Raw genomic sequence first — 26,195 nt, forward strand, 5'->3', positions numbered from 1 at the left:
ACAGACCTGGGTTCAGTTTTTTTTTTTTTTGAGACAGAGTCTCGCTTTGTTGCCCAGGCTAGAGTGAGTGCCGTGGCGTCAGCCTCGCTCACAGCGACCTCAAACTCCTGGGCTCCAGCAATCCTCCTGCCTCAGCCTCCCGAGTAGCTGGGACTACAGGCATGCGCCACCACGCCCGGCTAATTTTGTTTTCTATATATTAGTTGGCCAATTAATTTTCTTTCTATTTATAGTAGAGATGGGGTCTCGCTCTTGCTGAGGCTGGTTTTGAACTCCTGACCTCGAGCAATCCGCCTGCCTCGGCCTCCCAGAGTGCTAGGATGACAGGCGTGAGCCACCACGCCCGGCCCTGGGTTCAGTTTTTATGTCCTTTGCCAACCGGAGGCATCCCCTACCCCAGGCCGTTCCCATGCGTGTGAGGACAAGGTATTGTGGGGTAACGTCAAGTTCACAGCAAGTAGACCCTGCTGAGCAAAGTCAGCCCCCTTCGTTCCTCGATCCTATTCTGTATTTAAAAAGCTAACGGCCGGGTGCGGTGGCCCACGCCTGTCACCCCAGCACCCTGGGAGGCCGAGGCGGGAGGATCGCTCAAGGTCAGGAGTTCGAGACCAGCCTGAGCAAGAGCGAGAGACCCCCGTCTCCGCTTCAGCCTAGAAGGGTTAGGGGAGCCACTTAGAACGACATGTCACGCCATTGAGGAAGTGAGTGAGCAGGCACCGCGGCGTGCCTGGGGTCGGCCCGGGCACAGAGCGGGACCGCGACTGCAAACAGGAAGCACGCTCGTGTAGACACTGTCGCCTTGAATCACGCTCGAGCCAACTCGCCCTAACACTGTCTCTCCTCCCCGCCCCTCCCGTACTGCTCCGTGTGCGCAGAGAACTCAGCTTTCTGGAGCAGCTAAGGGTCACGCACAACACGGACGTGTTCATCGGAATGCACGGGGCCGGCCTCACCCATCTGCTCTTCCTGCCAGACTGGGCTGCTGTGTTCGAACTGTGAGTTTTGGGGGGCAGTTCTGCACGGAGGCAGCTGATGATCTTTCTGTGCGTGCCGAGGCTTCCGCTGTGAGCAGCAAAAGGCTGAATATTCTGACCGTTAGAGAGGAGTCACATCACATAGGCATTTAGAAAGCTAAAAGTGTAAAATGCCTGCAGCCACCTTTGCACCTGGCGAGCAAACTACCTCTTCCTCTGACCAGCCCCGGCCTGGTGCGGAAGATGCGGGTCTTTGCTGCCCCTACTCTGAGCTCCTTCTCCAACCGTGAGCATCTCCCTGCAGTCAGTATGATCGTTGTGTTAAAAGGGAACCGGGGCGCGGCGGCTCCCGCCTGTCATCCCAGCACTCTGGGAGGCCGAGGCGGGAGGATCGCTCGAGGTCAGGAGTTCGAGACCAGCCTGAGCAAGAGCGAGAGACCCCCTAACCCCCTATCTCTACTAAAAATAGAAAGAAATTAATTGGCCAACTAAAAATATATAGAAAAAATTGTCCGGGCATGGTGGTGCACGCCTGTAGTCCCAGCTACTCGGGAGGAGGCTGAGGCAGGAGGATCGCTTGAGCCTAGGAGTTTGAGGTTGCTGTGAGCGAGGCTGACTCCACGGCACTCTAGCCTGGGCGACAGAGTGAGTGAGACTCTGTCTGAAAAAAAAGAAAAGCTAAGGTCATTTAGTTCAGAGAATATCTTTAAATTCTCTTTCTCAGTCTTGTTTACTGTGTATACAGCCTTTTGTTGGTTGGGAGGGGCCTTTTCCCCCCAGAGAATAATTATTTTTGAGACAGAGTCTCACTTTGTCACCCAGGCTAGAGCGAGTGCCGTGGCGTCAGCCTCACTCATAGCAACCTCCATCTCCTGGGCTCAAGCGATCCTCCTGCCTCAGCCTCCCGAGTAGCTGGGACTACAGGCATGGGCCACCACGCCCGGCTCATTTTTTTCTATATATTTTTTTAGTTGTCCAGCCAATTTCTTTCTATTTTTTTTTTTCAGTAGAGACGGGGGGTCTCATCGCTCTTGCTCAGGCTGGCCTCGATCCCCTGAGCTCCAACGATCCTCCCGCCTCGGCCTCCGCTAGAGTGCTGGGGTGACAGGCACGGGCCACCGCGCCCGGCCCCAGGGAACGGTGGCCTGGGGTGGAAAGCCCAGCCGAAGGCTCAGGCCACGCGTGCACTCCCGTCCGCAGGTACAACTGCGAGGACGAGCGCTGCTACCTGGACCTGGCCAGGCTGCGGGGCGTCCACTACGTCACGTGGCGAAGGCGGAGCAAGGTCTTCCCGCAGGACGAGGTAGGTCCCGGCCACGGGGCTCGCCTTGCTCCACTGGCCGTTCGTTCGACGTCTCTGCGTGTTAACATGGAGAGCCGGCATCGAACCTCCGAGACGAGCGTTCTTCCCCGGAATAGCGAGTTGCCGTCTACACTCGCAAACCGGAGAAAAAGGGAAATTAGGCACACCGTACCTTTTTTTTTTTTTTTCTTTTTTTATTTCGGCATATTATGGGGGTACAGATTTTAAGGTTTCAATAAATGCCCTTTCCCCCCTCCCCCCACAAGTCTGAGTCTCCAGCATGACCATCCCCCAGATGGTGCACATCTCACTCATTGTGTATGTCTATACCCGCCCCCCTCCCCCCTCCCACCTGCCCAATACCCTATTACTGTAGTACCTGTGTGACCACTTAGGTGCTGCTCAGTTAATACCAGTTTGCTGGTGAGTCCATGTGGTGCTTGTTTTTCCATTCTTGGGATACTCCACTTAGTAGTATGGGTTCCAGCTCTAGCCAGGAAAATATAAGATGTGCTAGATCACCGTTGTTTCTTAGAGCTGAATAGTGCTCCATGGTCACACTGTATCTTTAATGTTTGTTAAGACACCTTGGTGAGATTGGGGGCCTAGAAAGATCTATTTGGGGATGGGGAGCAGGGATCCACAGACTGTGGCCCGGTGGGGCCAGTGTGGCCCACCGCCCGTTTCCTGAACAAAGGAGAGGTCCTGTTTGTGGGTTTGGGCGTTGCCGGCAGCTGCTTGTGCACGTCAGCGACAGGGTTGAATGACCGTGACCGAGACATTAGAGTCAGCAGAGTTGAAAATGCTTATTATTTCGGCCGGGCGAGGCGGCTCACGCCTGTCATCCTAGCACTCTGGGAGGCCGAAGCGGGAGGATCGCTCGAGGTCAGGAGTTCGAAACCAGCCTGAGCACGAGTGAGCAAGACCCTGTCTCTACTAAAAGTAGAAAGAAATTAATTGGTGAGCCAAAAATATATAGAAAAAACGAGCCGGGCATGGTGGCGCATGCCTGCAGTCCCAGCTACTGGGGAGGCTGAGGCAGGAGGATCGCTTGAGCCCAGGAGTCTGAGGTTGCTGTGAGCGAGGCTGACGCCACGGCACTCACTCTAGCCCGGGCGACAGAGTGAGACTCTGTCTCAAAAAAAAAAAATGTATTATTTCACCCTTTCCAGAAAAAGTTTTCTGGCCTCCTATGCAGAGCATAAATTAGGGGCCTTAGCCGGAGGCAGGCGACTCTCTGGCTGCAGAGAAAGCCATGCCCTGGTGGGGTGCGGACCTGCCCTTGCTTTGCTCGTGCAGGGCCACCACCCGACGCTGGGGCCTCACCCGAAGTTCACCAACTACTCTTTCGACGTGGAGGAGTTCATGCACCTCGTCCTGAGGGCCGCGGACCGTGTCCTGCAGCACCCAAAGTGGCCCTTTAAGAAGAAGCGCGACGAGCTGTGAACGCGTTGAGTCGCTGCTTGCAGAGAGAGAGAGAGTTGCGACACCCCACACCCAGACTCAGGACTCCGCCAGCAGATTTCCTCGTCCAGAATTACCTTGTCTACACCAAAACACACCTTCAGGGTATTGTTGTGTGTTTTATAGTATTTAAGTGTTAAGTGATTTTGTGCGTGTGCATGCGCGTGATATTGCTGTTTATTGATCAATAGCAATCATGAATTTGCACTGAGAGCTTTTACTGTTTGTAGTTTCGGAATGTCGGGCGTGGGCTCACTGGGGTGGCCCGGCTTTCTTCTTAGGGCTACCAAAGTTTTCAACTTTCTCAGCTTTAGAATTTGTTAAGTGTTTCTGCAAAACACCACGTGACTGTCATTCCAGAGCGTTCCAACTTGCTCGTGATACATATTTGGCTAAGTTTGCGCTGATCTTTCATTTGCTATCGCCTGTGTATAACACGCCTTCTGCACGGCGGGGAAGGCAGACAACGTGGGTGACACACGCGGGCTGCGGTTTGGGGCCGACTCCAGGCCGGGCCCAGAGCGGAGAGTCGGCCCCAGGCGACATCATCCAGCCCCAAGCAAGCCGTGCCCCCGTGTTCCTTTATGTTCATATATTCCACAGTCAAATCCTGTCTCCCCCAAAATGCAACAGCCACATACGATGGAAACAAATGAGGGAATTCCGTTGTGCATTGGTCTAGCCGCTCTGCACCGGCTCCTGCTTAGCCACGCAGGGCGTTCGTGCTGGATTCGGCTTCCTTCGCGCGGTTACTTGCAACCGGGCATGCCTGTGGGTGCACGCCCGTGGGGGCACGCCCGTGGGTGCATGCCTGGCCCTGCGAGCCCGGGAACGTTCCAGGTCCCCATTGCACAAACTTCACACGGGCCTCGCGAAGAGAATTTTTCCCTGTAAAACAGTGACGCAAAAATAAATCAAAGACGCGAATTACCCGATCAAAAGGTTCAAAAGCCACGGGAATGTGCCATGGATTAAAAAGAATATCGGGCACGGAGTCCCTCGCCCTGAATGGGGTCATTTCTCACCGTGTGTGAACTGTCAATCGAGCAGTCAGAAACCCCGGGTTTGTATTACTGCAAAACGTGAAGTTTACATTTTATTAACACTTGAGTAGTCTAATTAAGAGCCTAGTTACTTCTATTTTTTTTTTTTTTTAAATAAGGGGTTATCAAATTGCAGCAGAGCTAAAGAAATTTTTTTTCCCTTTTGCATTTTAGAGCTGTAAAAAAAACCCAAAAAAGAACATACAATGGAGAAGTGATGTGTAAAAACAAAATGTTTATATCTGGACTTTTTTTACAGGGAAAGTTTTCGGACCTCTGCTTTAAAGGATTATGAGGAGTCTTCTAGAATTTAGGAATGTTTATTCAAATATCTGTAAAGAAAAAGGTGAATCACTGTGGCAATGGCTTTGATTTGGATCTTAAAAGTTGTAGAAAAAGAATGACATTATGAATTTCTTAAATGACAGGTATTATTACTGTTCTCTTTTGCAAAATGCTGAGTAACCACTGGGAAAATGTTTCACATGAAAGGAAGTTTCAACATTTATCTTCTTACCTCATTTTAACAAGTGTGTGATTCCACAGACGAGTGAGAATTTCAGAAAATTGAGAACCGTTCATAATAAAACTATTATATTTGAATATTTTGCATTTAAAGAGAGAATACATTTTATATAAATAAAGTACTTTTGACATTTCAATTATGGAATTAGCTTTTATCAGAGACTTTTTGTGTGAATAAAAGAAGGTCTTCAAGTTGTTACAGAGTTTAAAATGTAAAGACTGCTCTGTGTATTAAGTCTTTAAAAGGGATGCGTTTCATTGCACATTTTGGTTATGGCTTTGGAATAAATCTTTTTATATTTTATTTGAATATAGAACCATTTTAAAGGTTTTCCATGTCTGAATGTTATATACCTGCTTTTTTTTGGGCCACCTGGTAGGTCTTAGATGACAAAAACTAAGTAGCTCCTTGATGAAGAATTCAGTTTAAGGCCGGGCGCGGTGGCTCACGCCTGTCATCCCAGCACTCTGGGAGGCCGAGGCGGGAGGATCACTCGAGGTCAGGAGTTCGAGACCAGCCTGAGCAAGAGCAGAGACCCCGTCTCTACTGTAAATAGAAAGAAATTAATTGGCCAACTGATATATATAGAAAAAATGAGCCGGGCATGGTGGCGCATGCCTGTAGTCCCAGCTACTCGGGAGGCTGAGGCAGGAGGATCGCTTGAGCCCAGGAGTTGGAGGTTGCTGTGAGCGAGGCTGACGCCCCGGCACTCACTCTAGCCTGGGCGACAAAGCGAGACTCTGTCTCAAAAAAAAAAAAAAAAGAATTCAGTTTAAGCAGAAAGTATACCTTTTACATTTGGTTAGCGGCTCATTCTGCGATACTTTCGCAAATACTACATTGTATAGCCCTGACCCAAATGACATGAGAATTATGGTTCCTGTTTTTCATGTGACTCAGATGCTGTTTAAGGGACTTCCCTAAAAAGCACAGGCCTTCTGAGTCCACGTCCGTGTTTTCCCATTCATTCACGTCCCCATTCAGTAAATACTGCCCCGCGACTGTGCTCCAGCTACCGTTCCAAGTTCCCAGGAAGCAGCGACAAAGAGAACAAAGTCCACGCCTTCCTGGGCCTGCGCGGAGGGGAAGGAGGCGGACACCGACTATCATAAATAAGTGGAGTATTCAGCGTGCCAGTTGCATGCATGCCATGGAGAAAACTAAAGTAGGAAAAAGGGGTGTCGAGTCTGGGACGAGGCGGGGTGCTGCACACTTAAGGGGGTGGGGGCCAGGGAAGTTCTCACTGAGTCCAGACTGGGAGGGAGGCCGGGCGCGGTGGCTCACGCCTGTCATCCCAGCACTCCGGGAGGCCGAGGCGGGAGGATCGCTCGAGGTCAGGAGTTCGAGACCAGCCTGAGCAAGAGCGAGACCCCGTCTCTACTGTAAATAGAAAGATATTAATTGGCCAACTAATATATATAGAAAAAATGAGCCGGGCATGGTGGTGGCGCATGCCTGTAGTCCCAGCTACTCGGGAGGCTGAGGCAGGAGGATCGCTTGAGCCCAGGAGTCTGAGGTTGCTGTGAGCGAGGCTGACGCCACGGCACTCACTCTAGCCTGGGCAACAGAGTGAGACTCTTGTTCCAAAAAAAAAAAAGAAAAAAACAAAAAAGACTGGAAGGGGGCGAGGGAGGAAGCTATGGAGACAACCGGGCAAAGAGCAGCTCGGGAAACCAGAACAGCCCGTGCAAAGGCCCTGGGGCAGGAGCGTGCCGCTGGGTGTGAGGAACGGCAGGAAACCAGCGCCTGCTGGTGCGATCATCGAGGGCCAGAGTTGTAGGGAGCCGGGTCACAGAGATGCCAGGACAGGGGCGCAGGTGGCAAGGCCCTTGGATAGGAGCCATTGAAGGAATCGGAAGGAAGGAACAGAGCCCTGACTTGCGTTTGGCCGGGTGACTCCAGTTGCTATTCCGGGAGTCGCCTGCAGAGGGCTGTCTCGGGTCGGATCCGCTGGGAAACAAGAGTCTGGGGGGGAGAATTGCAAGGAGGTGGGTTTGGGGCCAGGTTCTCCTGCTCGGGGCCGGTGAGGGGCCGGGCGTGGGCGGTGGGGGTGCCGAGGGAACGCAGGGGCCGGCGAGGCCTGCGCGGGGCGCCGAGGAGCAGCTGGTCCTCCAGGGAGGCCCCAGTGCAGGAGAGAGGCTCCTGTTAATTAATGCCAAGTCCTCGGATCTGAGCCGTCAACGTAAGGGCTGAACTCTGATCTTTTCCTTTTGCTAAAAACTCTTTCCTAAGGAGGCCGGCTGGGTCCGGCTGACGAACGGTAAATTCCCACCAAGCGCCTTTTGTTAACCAAATGGAGCGGTGGTTTACTTCCCAACCGGATTCCGGTGTGGCATTAACATCACCTAGAAGATAGGAAGCCCCTGTCTTAACTCAAGCATCCTAGCAGGTGCCTATTCTTAAATTTAAAATATCTTAACTCAAGCATCCTAGCAGGTGCCTATCATTAATTTAAAATATCTTAACTCAAGCATCCTAGCAGGTGCCTATTCTTAAATTTAAAATATCTTAACTCAAGCATCCTAGCAGGTGCCTATTCTTAAATTTAAAATATCTTAACTCAAGCATCCTAGCAGGTGCCTATCATTAATTTAAAATATCTTAACTCAAGCATCCTAGCAGGTGCCTATTCTTAAATTTAAAATATCTTAACTCAAGCATCCTAGCAGGTGCCTATTCTTAAATTTAAAATATCTTAACTCAAGCATCCTAGCAGGTGCTATCATTAATTTAAAATATCTGGCCGGGCGCGGTGGCTCACGCCTGTAATCCTAGCACTTTGGGAGGCCGAGGCGGGCGGATCGCTCAAGGTCAGGAGTTCGAAACCAGCCTGAGCGAGACCCCGTCTCTACCAAAAATAGAAAGAAATTAATTGACCAACTAAAAATATATATACAAAAAATTAGCCGGGCATGGTGGCGCATGCCTGTAGTCCCAGCTACTCAGGAGGCTGAGGCAGGAGGATCGCTTGAGCCCAGGAGTTTGAGGTTGCTGTGAGCGAGGCTGACGCCACGGCACTCACTCTAGCCTGGGCAACAAAGTGAGACTCTGTCTCAAAAAAAAAAAAAATCTTAACTCAAGCTTCCTAGCAGATGCCTATCGTTTATTTAAAATATCTTAACTCAAGCATCCCAGGAGATGCCTATTCTTAAATTTAAAGCATCTTAAAGCATCCTAGCAGGCGCCTATTGTAAATTTAAAACGTCCTCCTGTCTGGACCTCCAAGAGTGCCCACACCCTTATCTTAAAGTAAGCATATCCTTTCTGGTCTTCTAGATGAAGTCTAACTCTCTCAGCCAACTGCCAGCCACAGAATCTCTAAACCCACCTGTAACCTGTAAGCCCCCGCTTCGAGATGTCCCACCTTTTTGGGCCAAACCAGTGTGTGCCTCTCATGTATTGATTTGTGACTTTGCCTGTAACCCCTGTCTCTCTGAAAATGTATAAAACTGAACTGTGACCCAGCCACAGCCAGCCCACTTGCTCAAGGCTTCTTGGCAGTGGCTCCGGGTCATGGTCCTCAAATTTGGCTCAGAATAAATCTCTTTAAAATTATTTTACAGAGTTTGGCTTTTTTCAGTCGACAAAAGAGAGGGTGCAGCCCAGTGCCCTGCAGTGGAGGCCGGGCTGGAGCCCAACAGCTCAGCAAGACACCCGAGTGCCCCCGCCCCCCGCTGCTTCCTGGCAACCAAAAGTCAGAGCTAAACTCTCCTTTAGGTTCAGATTTAATTTTCTGAATAAACAAGAATACTGGCCGGGCGCGGTGTGGCTCACGCCTGTCATCCCAGCACTCTGGGAGGCCGAGGCGGGAGGATCGCTCGAGGTCAGGAGTTGGAGACCAGCCTGAGCAAGAGCGAGACACCTCCCCCCGCCCCGCCCCGTATTAGTATTTCTACTAAAAATAGAAAGAAATTAGCTGGACGACTAAAAATATATTGTCAGCGGGAAAACATTTTAAAGAGATTTATTCTGAGCCAAATTTGAGGACCATGACCCGGAGCCACTGCCAAGAGGCCTTGGGCAGGTGGGCTCGCTATGGCCGGGTCACAGTTTGGTTTTTATACATTTTAGAGACAAGGGTTCCGGGTAAAGCCATCCATCAATGTGTGGGAGGCATACACATTAGTTTGGCCCAAAAAGGAGGGCCATCTCGAAGGGGGGGGGCTTCCAGGTTACAGGTGGGTTTAAAGATTCTTTAGATTGTAATTGGCTAAAGACAGGAAGCTTTGTCTAAAGACCTGGAATGTTTTCACATAAACTGTTTACCAGAGATAAGCCACCATTTGTTGCATAAATTAAGGGCCTGCAGGTGTGTCTTGCACACTCTTAGGCCTGTCAATGGGTTACAAATGAAGTCCCCAAGAAGAGAGGGGGGCATGATGAGGCCTGTCTGACCTCCCTCCTCCTGGCAGGCAACTTTGCCCTAGAATATTCCTTTGACCACAAGGGGGTCCATTGAGTCAGCCGGTGGGGTGGGGAGGTTGAGCATTTTAGTTCACAACATATATATAGAAAAAATCAGCCGGGCGTGGTGGCGCGTGCCTGTAGTCCCAGCTACTCGGGAGGCTGAGGCAGGAGGATCGCTTGAGCCCAGGAGTTAGAGGTTGCTGTGAGCGAGGCTGACCCCACAGCACTCACTCCAGCCTGGGCAACAGAGTGAGACTCCGTCTCGAAAAAAAACCAAGAATTCTTACAGGTGAGACTGAGCTTCCCATGGCAGTGGGGGAGGGGAGGGGCCGGCACTCTCTGCAAAGGGCCAGAGACCGAATATTTGGGGCTCCGTGCGCCGTCCTCAGTCTCTGCCGCGTGTTATCTTTTTGTTGTTGCCCCTCCCAGGTCTTTTGAAAGTATAAAAGCTGTTCCAGATGTTTGACACGGAGAGCAGAGAGGTCAAGGGACTTGCTCAAAGTCACACAGCCGGTAAGTAGCAGGTGGATTGGACAAAGCGGCTTTGCTTGTTAAGGGACTTAAACAGGGAGTTTTGTAGGTAACGAAGGAAGGAAGAAAGAAAGGATGGAAGGAAGGAAGAAAAGAAAGAAGGGAGGGAGGGAGGGAGTACAAGGACTGGAGAATACAGGCGTGGAGTTAGGGTTTGCAGTTATAAACAAACTACTTTTCTTTGAGACCTAGTCCATCGAGAATTTGGAAAAACACTTGCTTTCTCTGAACGAGGAGCACATGAGCAGATCAGCTCAGGTCTGATTTCCCAGGAGAAACCAATTGTTCAAAACAACCTACACCCGGCCGGGCGCGGCGGCTCACGCCTGTGATCCCAGCACTCTGGGAGGCCGAGGCGGGAGGATTGCTCGAGGTCAGGAGTTGGAAACCAGCCTGAGCAAGAGCGAGATTCCTCCCCCCCCATCTCTACTATAAATAGAAAGAAATTAATTGGCCAACTAATATATATAGAAAAAATTAGCCGGGCATGGTGGCGCATGCCTGTGGTCCCAGCTACTCGGGAGGGAGGCTGAGGCAGGAGGATCGCTTGAGCCCAGGAGTCTGAGGTTCGCTGTGAGCGAGGCTGATGCCACGGCACTCACTCTAGCCCGGGCAACAGAGTGAGACTCTGTCTCAAAAAAAAAAGAAAAAAATAATAATAACCTACACCCAACCTAGGGCTACTCACAGAACACTGTAACTAACGCCTGCCTTCCCTTTTCGCTCATCTCGGGGTCTGTGTCAAAAGATGGGACCGTTCTTGCCAAAAAAAGAAGTGGGCTACAGCCGTTTTGCCCTGTCTGTCGCAGGAGCCCTGGCTGTGGCCAGGGGCGCACCTGTGACCGCCAGGTGGCAGGCAAGCCCTTCCTAACGGCCTGCTGGGGCCGGAGCAGGTGTGGGGGGAACCTCCCTGCAGAGCGCCAGGAGGAGGGCCTGGCCTCTGCTCCGATGGGGTCTTTCATTGCTGATTTGACGGGGCGTGGAAAAAATGACCTCGGGCGGGTTTCAGTTTTAAATGTGGGATGTCCCGGCTGCAGGCAAGAGCTGGGTGCCCTGACCCAGTATAATCCCCCGGCCACTTTGCAGGGAGGGTACACCCGGGGAGATGATTCCTCCAGGCGGGAGCTGCTTAGAGGAATGCGTTCTCGTGCACCTGCCGGGGCGAGCTCGGGATTCCAGCTCTGTTTAGGGTCCGCAGCTGGCTCGTTAACCCCTGGATGCCTCTCAGGAGCTAATTTCCTTCTTGTGCTGCGCTTATAGGTTGTCACGCACATAATTTGCATTGCTGTTGTCGTTCGGTTTGCGTAGAAGCTAATGATATAGGCAGAGGAGTTTATTGAAGGCTAGAAGCCCAAGGATTGCAAATCATTAAAGAAGTGCTGTTCAGGCCCGGCGCGGTGGCCCACGCCTGTCATCCCGGCACTCTGGGAGGCCGAGGCGGGAGGATCACTTGAGCTCAGGAGTTTGAGACCAGCAAGAGCAAGAGCGAGGCCCTGTCTCTACTATAAATAGAAAGAAAGTAGCTGGACAACTAAAAATATATAGAAAAAATTAGCCGGGCTTGGTGGCGCGTGCCTGTAGTCCCAGCTACTCGGGAGGCTGAGGCAGGAGGATCGCTCAAGGTCAGGAGTTCAAAACCAGCCTGAGCAAGAGCGAGACCCCGTCTCTACTAAAAATAGAAAGAAAGTAGCTGGACAACTAAAAATATATAGAAAAAATGAGCCGGGCGTGGTGGCACATGCCTGTCATCCCAGCTACTGGGGAGGCTGAGGCAGGAGGATGGCTTGAGCCCAGGAGTTGGAGGTTGCTGTGAGCGAGGCTGACGCCGTGGCTCTGTCTCAAAAAAAAAAAAAAAAAAAAAGAATTGACATTGCAAGACTGTGTCTCCGGCAGGCTGCGGGGGGTGAGCGTTGGCCGAGGCCCTGGCCCCCTTCCAGGGCCAGCAGGGCCTGCACGGCGATGCCGGTGTGGCCAGTGGCATCTGGCTGTCCTTGAGTTGACTCACCTGTGCTGAACCTGCTCACACTTATTGGACCAGGGATTAATCGCCGAGTCAAAGTCTACCGGGTCAGGAGGCTGCAAGATAAAAGGCAAATAAACGACCCATGACCCGTCCGGGTCCCTTCTGCGGGGGCCTTTGCATGCAAGTTGCAGAGAGCGCGTCGTCGAGTTCCTGGCACAGGGCACCAGAGCTGAGACCCTGGGCTGTCCCTGGCAACGTTCAGTGATCCCCGAGGCCCCTCGTGCATTCGGGTTGTGCACGGGGCCATTTCTGGTGAATTGCGCGGGTGGCAATAGGCAGCTCTCGAGGTGCAAGTCAGCATTTGCCAAAGTGTCGTCTTCTACTGGGTGTCGCTACGAAGTCACATAAAAAATGGGTGGCTGGGCCGGGCGTGGTGGCTCACGCCTGTCATCCTAGCACTTTGGGAAGCCGAGGCGGGCGGATTGCTCAAGGTCAGGAGTTCGAAACCAGCCTGAGCGAGACCCCGTCTCTACTATAAATAGAAATAAATTAATTGACCGACTAAAAATATATATACAAAAAATGAGCCGGGCGTGGTGGCGCATGCCTGTAGTCCCAGCTACTCGGGAGGCTGAGGCAGGAGGATCGCTGAGCCCCGGAGTTTGAGGTTGCTGTGAGCTAGGCTGACGCCACGGCACTCACTCTAGCCCGGGCGACAGAGTGAGACTCTGTCTCCCCTTCTCCCCCTCCTCCCCCTCCTCCCCCTCCTCCCCCTCCCCCTCCTCCCCCTCCCCCCTCCTCCTCCTCTCCCTCCCCCCCTCCCCCTCCCCCTCCCCCTCCCCCTCCCCCTCCCTCTCCTCCTCCCCCTCCTCCCCCTCCCCCTCCTCCTCCTCCCCCTCCCCCTCCCTCTCCTCCTCCTCCTCCTCCCCCTCCCCATCCCTCCCCCTCCCCCTCCCCCTCCTCCTCCCCCTCCCCCTCCCCTCCTCCCCCTCCTCCTCCCCCTCCTCCTCCCCTTCCTCATCCCTCCCCCTCCCCCTCCCCTCCCCCTCCCCTCCTCCCCCTCCTCCTCCCCCTCCTCATCCCTCCCCCTCCTCCTCCCCCTCCCTCCCCCTCCTCCTCCCCCTCCCCCTCCTCCTCCCCCTCCCCCTCCCCTCCTCCCCCTCCTCCTCCCCCTCCTCATCCCTCCCCCTCCTCCTCCCCCTCCCTCCCCCTCCTCCTCCCCCTCCCCCTCCCCTCCTCCCCCTCCTCCTCCCCCTCCCTCCCCCTCCTCCTCCCCCTCCCCCTCCTCCTCCCCCTCCCCCTCCCCTCCTCCCCCTCCTCCTCCCCCTCCTCATCCCTCCCCCTCCTCCTCCCCCTCCCTCCCCCTCCTCCTCCCCCTCCCCCTCCCCCTCCTCCCCCTCCTCCCCCTCCTCCCCCCTCCCCCTCCTCCTCCCCCTCCTCCTCCCCCTCCTCCTCCTCCTTAGAACTATGAGAAGTAGCATTAAAAAGAACATTCCTCAGGGGAACCATTGAGGTGCACCTGCCTGTCATTAAAATTCACGGAAGTACGAGAAAAACAGTTCCCTGGCTTTTATGCGACTCTGGGGCATGGAAAGCAGTTTGTCCCTATGGCCACCTGTGGAGTCTCCACCCTCACCCTCCCTGAGGACGCTGGCGAAAGCCGAGGTGGCCGGTCCCCCGCGGCGTCGCCCTGCACCCTGCTGAGCGGCGCGGCCCCGGCTGGTCAGGGCGCGGCTCACTCCGGGCGGTCTCGGACCGGACTTCGAGTTTGGTGGTAGGATCGGCTCTTCCCGGTGGGTCTCCACATGCAAGTGACGTCCCCAGGCCACAGGTCCGGCTTTTCTTGCTCCCTCCCTCCCCTGTGGCTACTTAATTCCATGCGTTCTCACATCCGGCCTCTTCGAAGAGCTGCGCCCGTGCATCCCTTCTCCCCTGAGTGTTTTTTTTTTTTTTTGAGACAGAGTCCCACTTTTGTCGCCCAGGCTAGAGTGAGTGCCGTGGCGTCAGCCTCGCTCACAGCAACCTCAGACTCCTGGGCTCAAGCGATCCTCCTGCCTCAGCCTCCCGAGTAGCTGGGACTACAGGCATGCGCCACCATGCCCGGCTAATTTTTTCTATATATATTAGTTGGCCAATTAATTTCTTTCTATTTATAGTAGAGACGGGGTCTCGCTCTTGCTCAGGCTGGTCTCGAACTCCTGACCTCGAGCAATCCGCCCGCCTCGGCCTCCCAGAGTGCCGGGATGGCAGGCGTGAGCCGCCCACCCGGCTCCCCTGAGTGTTTCGAGGGGAGGGTGGGAAATTGCACCGATCTGCTGGCTTTGTGGGGCGCATCTGGCACATTCCGGGGTGACTTGTGAACGGGGCGGGAAGCACGCTTAGGTTGCATTCAGCTGGCCGGGTCGCTGCCATCCCAAATTGTCGGCTTCGTTTCTAGGAACAGCAGCTGCGGCATCTTTATTATTATTATTATTTTTTTCCTGAATAGCTCGATGTAAACGGTTATTTTCATTCTTGCTAAGTAATGCCTCCTCGACACAGCGGTGGCCATTTAAAAAGACATCACAGGCCGGGCGCGGTGGCTCATGCCTGTAATCCTAGCTCTCTGGGAGGCCGAGGCGGGAGGATCGCTCGAGGTCAGGAGTTCAAAACCAGCCTGAGCAAGAGCAAGACCCCGTCTCTACTATAAATAGAAAGAAATTAATTGGCCAACTAATATATATAGAAAATTAGCCGGGCATGGTGGCGCATGCCTGTAGTCCCAGCTACTCGGGAGGCTGAGGCAGGAGGATCGCTTGAGGCCAGGAGTTGGAGGTTGCTGTGAGCGAGGCTGACGCCACGGCACTCACTCTAGCCTGGGCAAGAAAGCGAGACTCTGTCTCAAAAAAAAAAAAAAAAAAAAAAAAAAAGACATCACAAACCAACAGCCACGCCAGTTTGCTCTCAGGATCGGGTCTTCATCGTCCGCCCGTTGTTTGGAAATACAGAACTGCCTCATTAAATGCAGAATATTAAGCATCTCATTAAACTATTGCCCAGAAAGGGGAGCCGCTGCAGGTCTCCTTCGCGGGAGCAATGCCATGTCGTCTGCGTTTGTAACTCTCAACCTGCAGAAAAACCTGGGCCTCGGCGACCTGTTAATTTGTGCTTCAAAGAAAACATTTCTCAGTGTTATGCAATGAATCCGTCGTTGCTTGCTTCATAATCTTTTTTTTTTTTTTTTTATCTGAGTTTGGTCTTGAGTTTCATAATCTCGATGCGTGTCTTTGAAGCCAGCAATCCCCAGGAGGGGCTGGGACCTTAAAAAAATTGACAGCTCTCTGGTCATTTGATGTGAGCCGTGTTTGACTGATCAGCTGTGCAACCGTATTTGGTATTAGCCGCGTGTGAAGGCATGAGGTCATGGAGAACAGTGGAAAGTGAAGGATGGACGTAGATTATACACACGCACGCGCACACACATTCACATGTAGTTTCTACAGCACATAGGAAATGAGTTTTTAGTACATTAGTGTTTGAAATTTGTCAGATAATGCTAACCCTCCTTTCGGTCCAAATTTTCTTTGTACATGTGCACACTAACATACTAGATAGATAGATAGATAGACAGATAGACAGACAGACAGACAGATAGACAGATAGACAGACAGACAGATAGATAGATAGATAGATAGAGAAAATGGTTTGCATGATCTTGAAATGATAGAATTTGTGACTATACTTTCTATGATTCTATAGACATATTATTATTATTTTTTTTGGCATATTATAGGGGTACAAATTTTAAGGTTTCAAAAAGTGCCCTTCCCCCGACATGTTATTAAAGAGGCAAATTTATCTAAGTTTCTTTCTTCCTTTCTTCCTTTTTCTTTCTTTCTTTCTTTCTTTCTTTCTTTCTTTCTTTCTTTCTTTCTTTCTTTCTTTCTGTCTTTCTGTCTTTCTTTCTGTCTTTCTTTCTTTTTTCCTTTTTCTTTCTTTCTTTCTTCCTTTCTTCCTTTTTCTTTCTTTCTTTCTTTCTTTCTTTCTTTCTTTCTTTCTTCCTTTCTTCCTTTCTTCCTTTCTTCCTTTCTTCCTTTTTCTTTCTTTCCTTCTTTCTTTCTTTCTTTTCTTTCTTTCTTCCTTTCTTCCTTTTTCTTTCTTTCCTTCCTTCTCCTCTTCTCTTTCTCTTTCTCTTTCTCTTTCTCTTTCTCTTTCTCTTTCTCTTTCTCTTTCTCTTTCTCTTTCTCTTTCTCTTTCTCTTTCTCTTTCTCTTTCTTTCTCTTTTGTCTCACTCTCTTGCCTGGGCTAAAGTGCCGTGGCATCAGCCTCGCTCACAGCAACCTCCAACTCCTGGGGCTCAAGCGATCCTCCTGCCTCAGTCTCCCGAGTAGCTGGGACTACAGGCACGCGCCACCATGCCCGGCTAATTTTTTCTCTATATATTTTTAGTTGGTCAATTAATTTCTTTCTATTTATAGTAGAGATGGGGTCTCGCTCTTGCTCAGACTGGTCTCAAACTCCTGACCTTGAGCAATCCGCCCGCCTCAGCCTCCCAGAGTGCTGGGATTACAGGCGTGAGCCACCGCGCCCGGCCTATCCAAGTTCTTTCAATCATTGTTCGACTATTTGTCTTGATTTCTTTTATTATGTGAAGAATTTTTCAATTTAGATATTTTTCACCTGAGGAACCATATCCTAGCTGCTTATTATTAACGCCCTGTTTATTATAGGGAAACAGGAAGCCCTGGGTTTTATTTTATTCTGTGGATGAGCGTCAGATACCATACGGCAGCTCCACTGCTGCTATAATGACTAACTACTGAATCAGAGGTTTCCTGACTTGAAGTGTATTTACAAAAAGCAACAAAATGCAATTAATCTGACAGTAATAGGAATGGAAGCTCATATTGGCCTGGAGCTAAATTGCTCATTGTAAACATCCAGCCTGAATAATTTGCAATCACAAAGCCTCACTTCTGGCTCCCAAAAAAGTCCTCCCGGTTGCTGCCTACACAATTCAGCTTGACCCCATTCTTCAGAGAATTCTACCCAGACACGACCCAAGTCTTGTCTTTTTTTTTTTCTTTTTGAGACAGAGTCTCACACTCTGTTGCCCGGGATAGAGTGCAGTGGTGTCAGCCTCGCTCACAGCAACCTCCAAGTCCTGAGATCCTCCTGCCTCAGCCTCCTGAGTAACTGGGACTACAGGCATGCGCCACCGTGCACAGCCAATTTTTTCTCTATATATATTTTTAGTGGGCCAATTAATTGCTTTCTATTTTTAGTAGAGACGGGGTCTCGCTCTTGCTCAGGCTGGTCTCGAACTCCTGACCTCGAGCGATCCTCCCGCCTCGGCCTCCCAGAGTGCCAAGATGACAGGCGTGAGCCACCGCACCCGGCCCCAGGTCTTGCCTTGGTCACCGTGACCGTGAGCTTTCCTGGGTCCCTCTTATCTTTGTAAAGGAGACGCCCTGGATCTCAGTAGCGAAGTGCATTTCAGCGCACAGGTTGGCTGCTCTGTGATCTTGCACGATTTAGGAATACTTACCTTGCAGGGTTACCGTAAGGATCAGCAAATGATACCTGGCACATTGCAGGAACGCCCCAAATCTCCAGCACTTAAAAAAAGAAAACCACAGAGATAAATGTGCCACAGTGTTTCATGCGTTTGGGAGGCCACACCTCACTCATAAGTCCCAGCGTCAAATAGGGATATTATGGCCAGTTGCACGGTGACTCTTTGCTCTTGTGTCTACCTCTCTCCCCATTATCTTTTCCATCATTTCTACTCAATAATTAATACAGAAAGGCTCTTCTTTATTGGAGCAATGCTCCCAAAAGGTTTTTTTTTTTTACATCTTCTCTGGTTACTTCACTTTCCTTTTATATCTGAACACTAGAAACACATTCAGACAGGCAAGGTTTTATCTGTTATTATTGTTCCTTTTATTTATTTATTTATTTTGTGTGTGTGTGTGTGTGTGTGTGTGTGTGCTTTTTTGTTTGTTTTTTAAACGAGTCTTACTGTGTTGCCCAGGCTAGAGTGAGTGCCGTGGCGTCAGCCTTGCTCACAGCAACCTCCAACTCCTGGGCTCAAGCGATCCTCCTGCCTCAGCCTCCCGAGTAGCTGTGACTACAGGCATGTGCCACCATGCCCGGCTAATTTTATATATATATATATATATATTGTTTTTTTTAGTTGGTCAACTAACTTGTTTTCTGTTTTTAGTGGAGACGGGGTCTTGCTCTCACTCAGGCTGGTTTCGAACTCCTGACCTCGGGCAATCCACCCGCCTCGGCCTCCCAGAGTGCTAGGATGACAGGCGTGAGCCACCGCGCCCGGCCTACACCAACATTTTAAATTTCTACAGATATTTCATTGAGTCAATCTCTTGTTGTTAGACAGTTGGATTCATTGTAACTACCGAATATTATTATTATTATTTTTGAGACAGAGTCCCACTCTGTTGCCTGGGCTAGAGTGAGTGCCGTGGCGTCAGCCTCGCTCACAGCAACCTCAGACTCCTGGGCTCAAGCCATCCTCCTGCCTCAGCCTCCTGAGCAGTTGGGACTGCAGGCATGCGCCACCATGCCCGGCTTTTTTTTTCTGTTATTAGTCGTTTGGCTAATTTATTTCTATTTATCGTAGAGTTGGGGTCTCGCTCTTGCTCAGGCTGGTCTCGAACTCCTGACCTCGAGCGATCCTCCCGCCTCGGCCTCCCAGAGTGCTGGGATCACAGGCGTGAGCCACCGCGCCCGGCCTTTTCTGTCTCTTTGCAATTTCCCCCACTCTGTTTTGAGAACTGAAACCTGCATCCCTGCCTCAAGCCAGTGGTTGCCTTTGCTCTTATCCCAGGCAGCACCGGGGACACCACCTCCCCAAGTGGGTGCCTGGAAAGGTCCCCACGTTTAGTCTTTGGCAAAGGTGGGAAGATTAAAATAACCACAGTCACCAAGACTGAGGGGCCCTCCCTTTCAAAGCTCTGTCTTTCTGGCTATGTGCAAGAAATTTGGATTGTGAGGCCAGACGGTCTGCCGTTTTCCCTCCTCTGCCCGCAAAGTGGTGAAAATTCTCTTTCCTCCTCCCCAGACCGTCTGTCCCCGTTCTTCCGATTCAGCCTCGTGGGCCGGTGCTGAGTTTTCGGTGATGAGTAGACGTGTGAGCATGCAACTACCCCCCTGTCCCCCATGTCCACAGTGCTGGGTATTCTAAGTTGATGGAAAGGTTTTAAAGCAGAGTTGCAGAATGGATTTTGCAGGGAAACACGAGCAAGGGACGTAGCAGATCGCTCTGTGTTTTGTATATTAAAACAATCCTAAGCACTCCGGTTAGCAAGGCGAGTTGCAACCCTGATGTTCACGGCAAGGATGGGGGCTGAGCAGCAAGCATGACTGCCCTGCAGAGCTGGGAACACACACCAGGAACTATTGTTTTGATTGGATAGATCCAATGGAAGAGCAGCAGCATGCATTATTTAGACAGCCCAGTGGCTGTCACTTCTCAAACTAGGTTAAGTAAAAAAAAGGCCACACGGGTTAATTAAAAGATAACACAATGCAGGTGGACACAGCAGCGCCCGGGGAATTGTTTCTCCGAGGAAGATAAGCATGCAATGCATATCGCAGAAGTCTAGAAAAAAAAAATAAACTCGAGTGACAGAAAACGAGACTTTTGTGTTTAAAGCTGGACTGCACTCCCCATATCAGGTACTTTTTAAACCTGGACGCATATGGAAACTTTTCGAAAATATCTTACTAACATTTAATGGCAACACCGATCAGTAAATGTGGATTGTTTGAAATTGTATAAAAAAGATGACAGTTAAAAAAAAAACGTTTAAGGCCGGGCGCGGTGGCTCACGCCTGTCATCCTAGCACTCTGGGAGGCCGAGGTGGGCGGATTGCTCGAGGTCAGGAGTTTGAGACCAGCCTGAGCAAGAGCCAGACCCCGTCTCTACAAAAAATAGAAATGACCCAGACAACTAAAGATATATATATATAGAAAAAGTGAGCCAGGCATGGTGGCGCATGCCTGTAGTCCCAGCTACTGGGGAGGCTGAGGCAGGAGGATCGCTTGAGCCCAGGAGTCTGAGGTTGCTGTGAGCGAGGCTGACGCCACGGCACTCACTCTAGCCTGGGCAACAAAGCGAGACTCTGTCTCAAAAAAAAAAAAACAAACAAAAAAACAAGACTTCAGTGACCGAGCTGGAGAGAATGGGCCATGCAGATATTTTATTGGCAATGCCAGAGAGAGAAGTGTGTGGGGCAGGAGGGCGTTTGGTGTCTTTAAATCAAATCACACAAGGACAAAATTTATAAATCACGTTAAGGGATTTAGATTTTGTCCTCAGCGGTGTGACTTCCACCTAAGATGGGAAGTGACATAATCATATTTGGATTTTAGAAGGTCACTGTGTATAGCAGGGGAAATAGCAAGAAGAGCCTAGAAGTCTGTGAAGTAGGACAGCAGAAAAGGGTGGGTGACTACCGTGTTTCCCCGGAAATAAGACCGGGTCTTGTATTTATTCTTCCTCAAGAAGACACCCTGGGGCTCATTTTCAGGGGATGTGTTACTTTTTTTTTAAGTACGGTACAACCATCTACATTGATTCAAATAGAGTGAAGTCGTCTTCTTCTGGAACATCATCCTCACTCTCCAAACCCCCAATTCCATCCTGAGTGTCTTGCGACTCTATTTCCTTTAGACCCATCGGCCCCGATCTCTCATGTGGAGCACTAGAGCTGTCACGGGGCAGATGAGAAGGGCTGCTCGTGTTCTTTCCCGCTCCGCGACGACATGCATGGGTTGTGCAGATGCGCTGCACAGCCACGCCCACCACTAGGGCTTATTTTCATAGCCACGCCCACCACTAGGGCTTATTTTCATAGCCACGCCCACCACTAGGGCTTATTTTCATAGCCACGCCCATCACTAGGGCGTATTTCCATAGCCACGCCCATCACCAGGGCTTATTTTCACAGCCACGCCCACCACTAGGGCTTATTTTCATAGCCACGCCCATCACTAGGGCGTATTTCCATAGCCACGCCAATCACCAGTGCTTATTTTCATAGCCACGCCCACCACCAGGGCTTATTTTCACAGCCACGCCTATCACTAGGGTTAATTTTCATAGCCACGCCCATTCCCAGGGGCTTATTTTCATAACCCTGCCCACCACGAGGGCTTTTTCCATAGCCACACCCATCACTAGGACTTATTTTCATAGCCACGCCCACCAATAGGGCTTATTTACATAGCCACGCCCATCACTAGGGCTTATTTTCATAGCCCCGCCCATCACTAGGGTGTATTTCCATAGCCACGCCCACCACTAGGGCTTATTTTCATAGCCACGCCCCTCACTAGGGCTTATTTTCATAGCCACGCCCCTCACTAGGGCTTATTTTCATAGCCATGCCCCTCACTAGGGCTTATTTTCACAGCCACGCCCACCACTAGGGCTTATTTTCATAGCCACGCCCAGCACTAGGGCTTATTTTCATAACCACGCCCAGCACTAGGGCTTATTTTCATAACCACGCCCAGCACTAGGGCTTATTTTCATAGCCACGCCCAGCACTAGGGCTTATTTTCATAGCCACGCCCACCACTGGGGCTTATTTTCATAGCCACGCCCACCACTAGGGCTTATTTTCATAGCCACGCCCATCACTGGGGCTTATTTTCATAGCCACGCCCACCACTAGGGCTTATTTTCATAGCCACGCCCACCACTGGGGCTTATTTTCATAGCCACGCCCAGCACTAGGGCTTATTTTCATAGACACGCCCCTCACTAGGGCTTATTTTCATAGCCACGCCCATCACTAGGGCTTATTTTCATAGCCACACCCATCACTAGGACTTATTTTCATAGCCACGCCCAACACTAGGACTTATTTTCATAACCACGCCCAGCACTAGGGCTTATTTTCATAGCCACGCCCATCACTAGGGCTTATTTTCATAGCCACGCCCACCACTAGGGCTTATTTTCATAGCCACGCCCACCACTGGGGCTTATTTTCATAGCCACACCCATCACTAGGACTTATTTTCATAGCCACGCCCAACACTAGGACTTATTTTCATAACCACGCCCATCACTAGGGCTTATTTTCATAGCCACGCCCATCACTAGGGCTTATTTTCATAGCCACGCCCACCGCTAGGGCTGATTTTCATAGCCACGCCCATCACTAGGGCTTATTTTCATAGCCACGCCATTCACTAGGGCTTATTTTCATAGCCACGCCCATCACTAGGGCTTATTTTCATAGCCACGCCCAGCACTAGGGCTTATTTTCATAGCCACGCCCAGCACTAGGGCTTATTTTCATAGCCACGCCCAGCACTAGGGCTTATTTTCATAGCCACGCCCACCACTAGGGCTTATTTTCGGGGTAGGGCTTCTATTGCGCACATGCTTGGACATCCTGCCGGGGTGATTTTCGGGGAAACGGGGTATCAGCAGGGAGACCCCCGGCCGTGCTGGGCGACCGGCTGCAGGGAGGTGAGGGAGGAGGTGGGAGATGATGTCCAGACGCAGAGTGGCAGGAGGGTGGTGTCTCCTTGCCCGCTGGGACAGCAGGGCGGGGTGGGCTCCATTCGGGTGCATGGAGCCACAGGTGCCCACGGGGACACCCCTGGGGACGCCTGGTCTGGAGCTGGGCCAAGGCCGCTGGCAGGGAAATGGTAGCTGAAGACACAAGGGTCAGAGGCAGCCGTGAGTCCACAGAGGACGCGGGGCGACCTGGGGTTGCTGGGCGCCGTCTACACTGGCCCTCTCTGGTGTGCGGTGTCTGCTGGCAGGACCGTGTCTCTGGGGAGGGTCGCGCCTGGGGGCGGGCAGGGCGGCCTCGGCGGCTCGGTCAGCGCTCAGACTGCAGGGCAGCCTCAGAACGCGGCAGACTGAAGAGGCCCGTGAGTAGTAATGATAATTCTTCTCCTTCTCCTTCTCCCTCTCCCTCTTCCTCTTCTTCCTCTTCTTCTTCTTCCTCTTCCTCTTCTTCCTCCTCTTCCTCTTCTTCTTCCTCCTCTTCCTCTTCCTCTTCTTCTTCTTCCTCTTCTTCTTCTTCTTCCTCGTCCTCCTCCTCCTCCTTCTTCCTCCTTCTTCTTCCTCCTCTTCCTCCTTCTTCTTCCTCCTCCTCCTCTTCCTTCTTCTTCCTCCTTTCTCCTTCTTCCTCCTCCTCTTCCTCCTCCTCCTCCTTCTTCTTCTTCCTTCTTCCTCCTTCTTCCTCTTCCTCCTCCTTCTTCTTCCTTCTTCCTTCTTCTGACAGAGTCTCACTGTGTTGCCCAGGCTAGAGTGAGTGCCCTGGCCGTCAGCCTCGCTCACAGCAACCTCAACCTCCTGGGCTCAAGCGATCCTCCTGCCTCAGCCTCCCGGGTAGCTGGGACCACAGGCATGGACCACCACGCCCGGCTAACTTTTTTCATATATATGTGGGTTTTTTTTCGGTTTCCCAGCTAATTTCTTTCTATTTTCTTAGTAGAGACGGGGTCTCGCTCTTGCTCAGGCTGGTTTTGAACTCCTGACCTCGAGCGATCCTCCCTCCTCGGCCTCCCAGAGTGCTGGGATGACAGGCGTGAGCCGCCGCGCCCGGCCTTGCCCGTGAATTCTTTGACGTTCCGTCCACCTAGAGGTGGGGTGTGTTTCTCCTCTCCCACCTCTTCAGTCTTTTGGGCTCAGAGACGCTGTGACCTGTCTGCTCTTTGGAGTCACCGGCGTTGGAGAACTGAACTGGCTGTTCGTACCCGTTCCCTCCTAATCCAATTTTGTAAAACTCCTGTGCCTCTGAGCCTTGTTAAACCGAGAGGACCTAGACGGAGGATTAAAACCTGTGTCTTCATCCGTGTAAATCAAGAATTGTAATACCTGCCACCCCCTTTTTCTCAGAATTATTTAGGGCTCCAGTGAGATCACGTATGTGAAAGCACTTCATAAATTACAAAGCGCGCCACAAATATAGGTGAATTTAAATAGCGTTGCAGAGCGCTCTACAAATACGGTTTAAATGGAATTTTGTTGTAAAGTGAAGGCTGACATAAAATTTTAAAACACTGTTAAATATCCAACGTTAATTAGCGCTCTTATAACTTCCAGTTCCGTTTTAGGCTGAATCAGGATGATTTTGATTTTCCCTAAGTGGGTCTGGAGTCTTTCTTATCAGTTATTCCTGCTTATATTTAGTGTTTTGGTTCTTTGCAAAAGGATAGAAGTTCCTTTTCACCTTTTCTTCCACCTTGTGCTGATGGAAAGGGCCTTATTTGCTTAAGGAAATTGGGCGGGTTTATTCCGGTGGCGAACAAGTGGATTTGTATCCGGATTGGTGCAGAGCAGCACGGCTTCCTGGGGTGGCTTGGTTCTCGCCACACCTGACCAGCATGTACACGTTTGCCACAGTCCCTTGCTAGCAAGTTGCATGACAAAATTAGTCCCAGTGGCTCAGCAATCCGGTGACCTGGTACCAGTTTTCTTCGGGGTAATCAAACTAACCTGTGTCATTTTTTATTTTTTTAATTTTTTTTTTTTTTTTTTTTTTTTTGAGACAGAGTCTCGCTTTGTTGTCCAGGCTAGAGTGAGTGCCGTGGCGTCAGCCTAGCTCACAGCAGCCTCAGACTCCTGGGCTCAAGCGATCCTCCTGCCTCAGCCTCCCGAGTAGCTGGGACTACAGGCATGTGCCACCATGCCCGGCTAATTTTTTATATATATATCAGTTGGCCAATTAATTTCTTTCTATTTATAGTAGAGACGGGGTCTCGCTCTTGCTCAGGCTGGTTTTGAACTCCTGACCTTGAGCAATCCGCCCGCCTCGGCCTCCCAAGAGCTAGGATTACAGGCGTGAGCCACAGCGCCCGGCCAAACCTGTGTCATTTAAAGGGATGCCCATCTTGCAATTTTCCCACCGAGGTGCCTTTGAAAAAGTGGGTGGTTGGAGAGTGTCAAATTGAGTCTCGAGCCCTAATGGGAACCTCAGGGGGGTGCTCTCTCTGGTGTCTGTTTTTAGTTTGTTCAACATGTGCCTGTAACAGCCAATTCAAAGTAAAAGCAAAGTGCATTGGGAAGCCGGCGTGTCTATAGGGTTTCTCTACTTTGGCTCCGTTGCCCGTTTGGGGGCAGGTCATTCTCTCTCTCTCTTTTTTTTTTTTTTTGAGACAGAGTCTCACTCTGTCGCCCAGGCTAGAGTGAGTGCCGTGGCGTCAGCCTCGCTCACAGCAACCTCCAACTCCTGGGCTCAAGCGATCCTCCTGCCTCAGCCTCCCAAGTAGCTGGGACTACCGGCATGCGCCACCATGCCCGGCTATTTTTTTCTCTCTATATATTTTTAGTTGGTCAATTAATTTCTTTCTATTTTCTTAGTAGAGACGGGGATCTCGCTCTTGCTCAGGCTGGTCTCAGACTCCTGACCTGGAGCGATCCTCCTGCCTCAGCCTCCCCAGTAGCTGGGACTACAGGCATGCGCCACCATGCCCGGCTGTTTTTTTCTCTATATATATTTTTAGTTGGCCAATTAATTTCTTTCTATTTTTTTTTTTAGTAGAGACAGGGTCTCTCGCTCTTGCTCAGGCTGGTCTCAAACTCCTGAGCTCAAGCGATCCTCCTGCCTCAGCCTCCCGAGGAGCTGGGACTACAGGCATGCGCCACCACGCCCAGCTGTTTTTTTCTCCATATATATTTTTAGTTGGCCAATTAATTTCTTTCTATTTTTTTTTTAGTAGAGACGGGGTCTCTCGCTCTTGCTCAGGCTGGTCTCAAACTCCTGAGCTCAAGCGATCCTCCCGCCTCGGCCTCCCAGAGTGCTGGGATGACAGGCGCGAGCCACCGCGCCCGGCCTAGGTCATCGTCTCTTATGGCGGGCTGTGCTGCATAGGGTGTCCCGATGGCATCTCTGATCTTTACCCACTAGATGCCAATAGCAGCCCCGCCCCTGACTCACCCTGTCATGACAGCCGCAAACACCTGCAGACAGTTGCCAACAGTCCCCAAATCGGGGCCCCAAT

At 51.1% G+C, this 26,195-nt stretch overlaps 1 protein-coding gene across 2 annotated transcripts in view; it reads left to right on the plus strand.

The window, feature by feature from the left end:
- Positions 1-5,619, plus strand: part of EOGT (EGF domain specific O-linked N-acetylglucosamine transferase) — a 33,118-nt gene extending 27,499 nt beyond the window's left edge. For both annotated transcript variants that reach the window (XM_075998841.1, XM_075998840.1), the window contains 3 exons: positions 876-995; positions 2,175-2,277; positions 3,577-5,619. In XM_075998841.1, the coding sequence (XP_075854956.1) occupies positions 876-995; positions 2,175-2,277; positions 3,577-3,723 (370 nt within the window). In that variant the 3' untranslated portion in view covers positions 3,724-5,619. The remainder of the gene's footprint in view (positions 1-875; positions 996-2,174; positions 2,278-3,576) is intronic.
- Positions 5,620-26,195: the final 20,576 nt, after the last annotated feature.

Source organism: Microcebus murinus, chromosome 30 (assembly GCF_040939455.1).
Source record: "Microcebus murinus isolate Inina chromosome 30, M.murinus_Inina_mat1.0, whole genome shotgun sequence".
Taxonomy (NCBI): Eukaryota; Metazoa; Chordata; class Mammalia; order Primates; family Cheirogaleidae; genus Microcebus; species Microcebus murinus.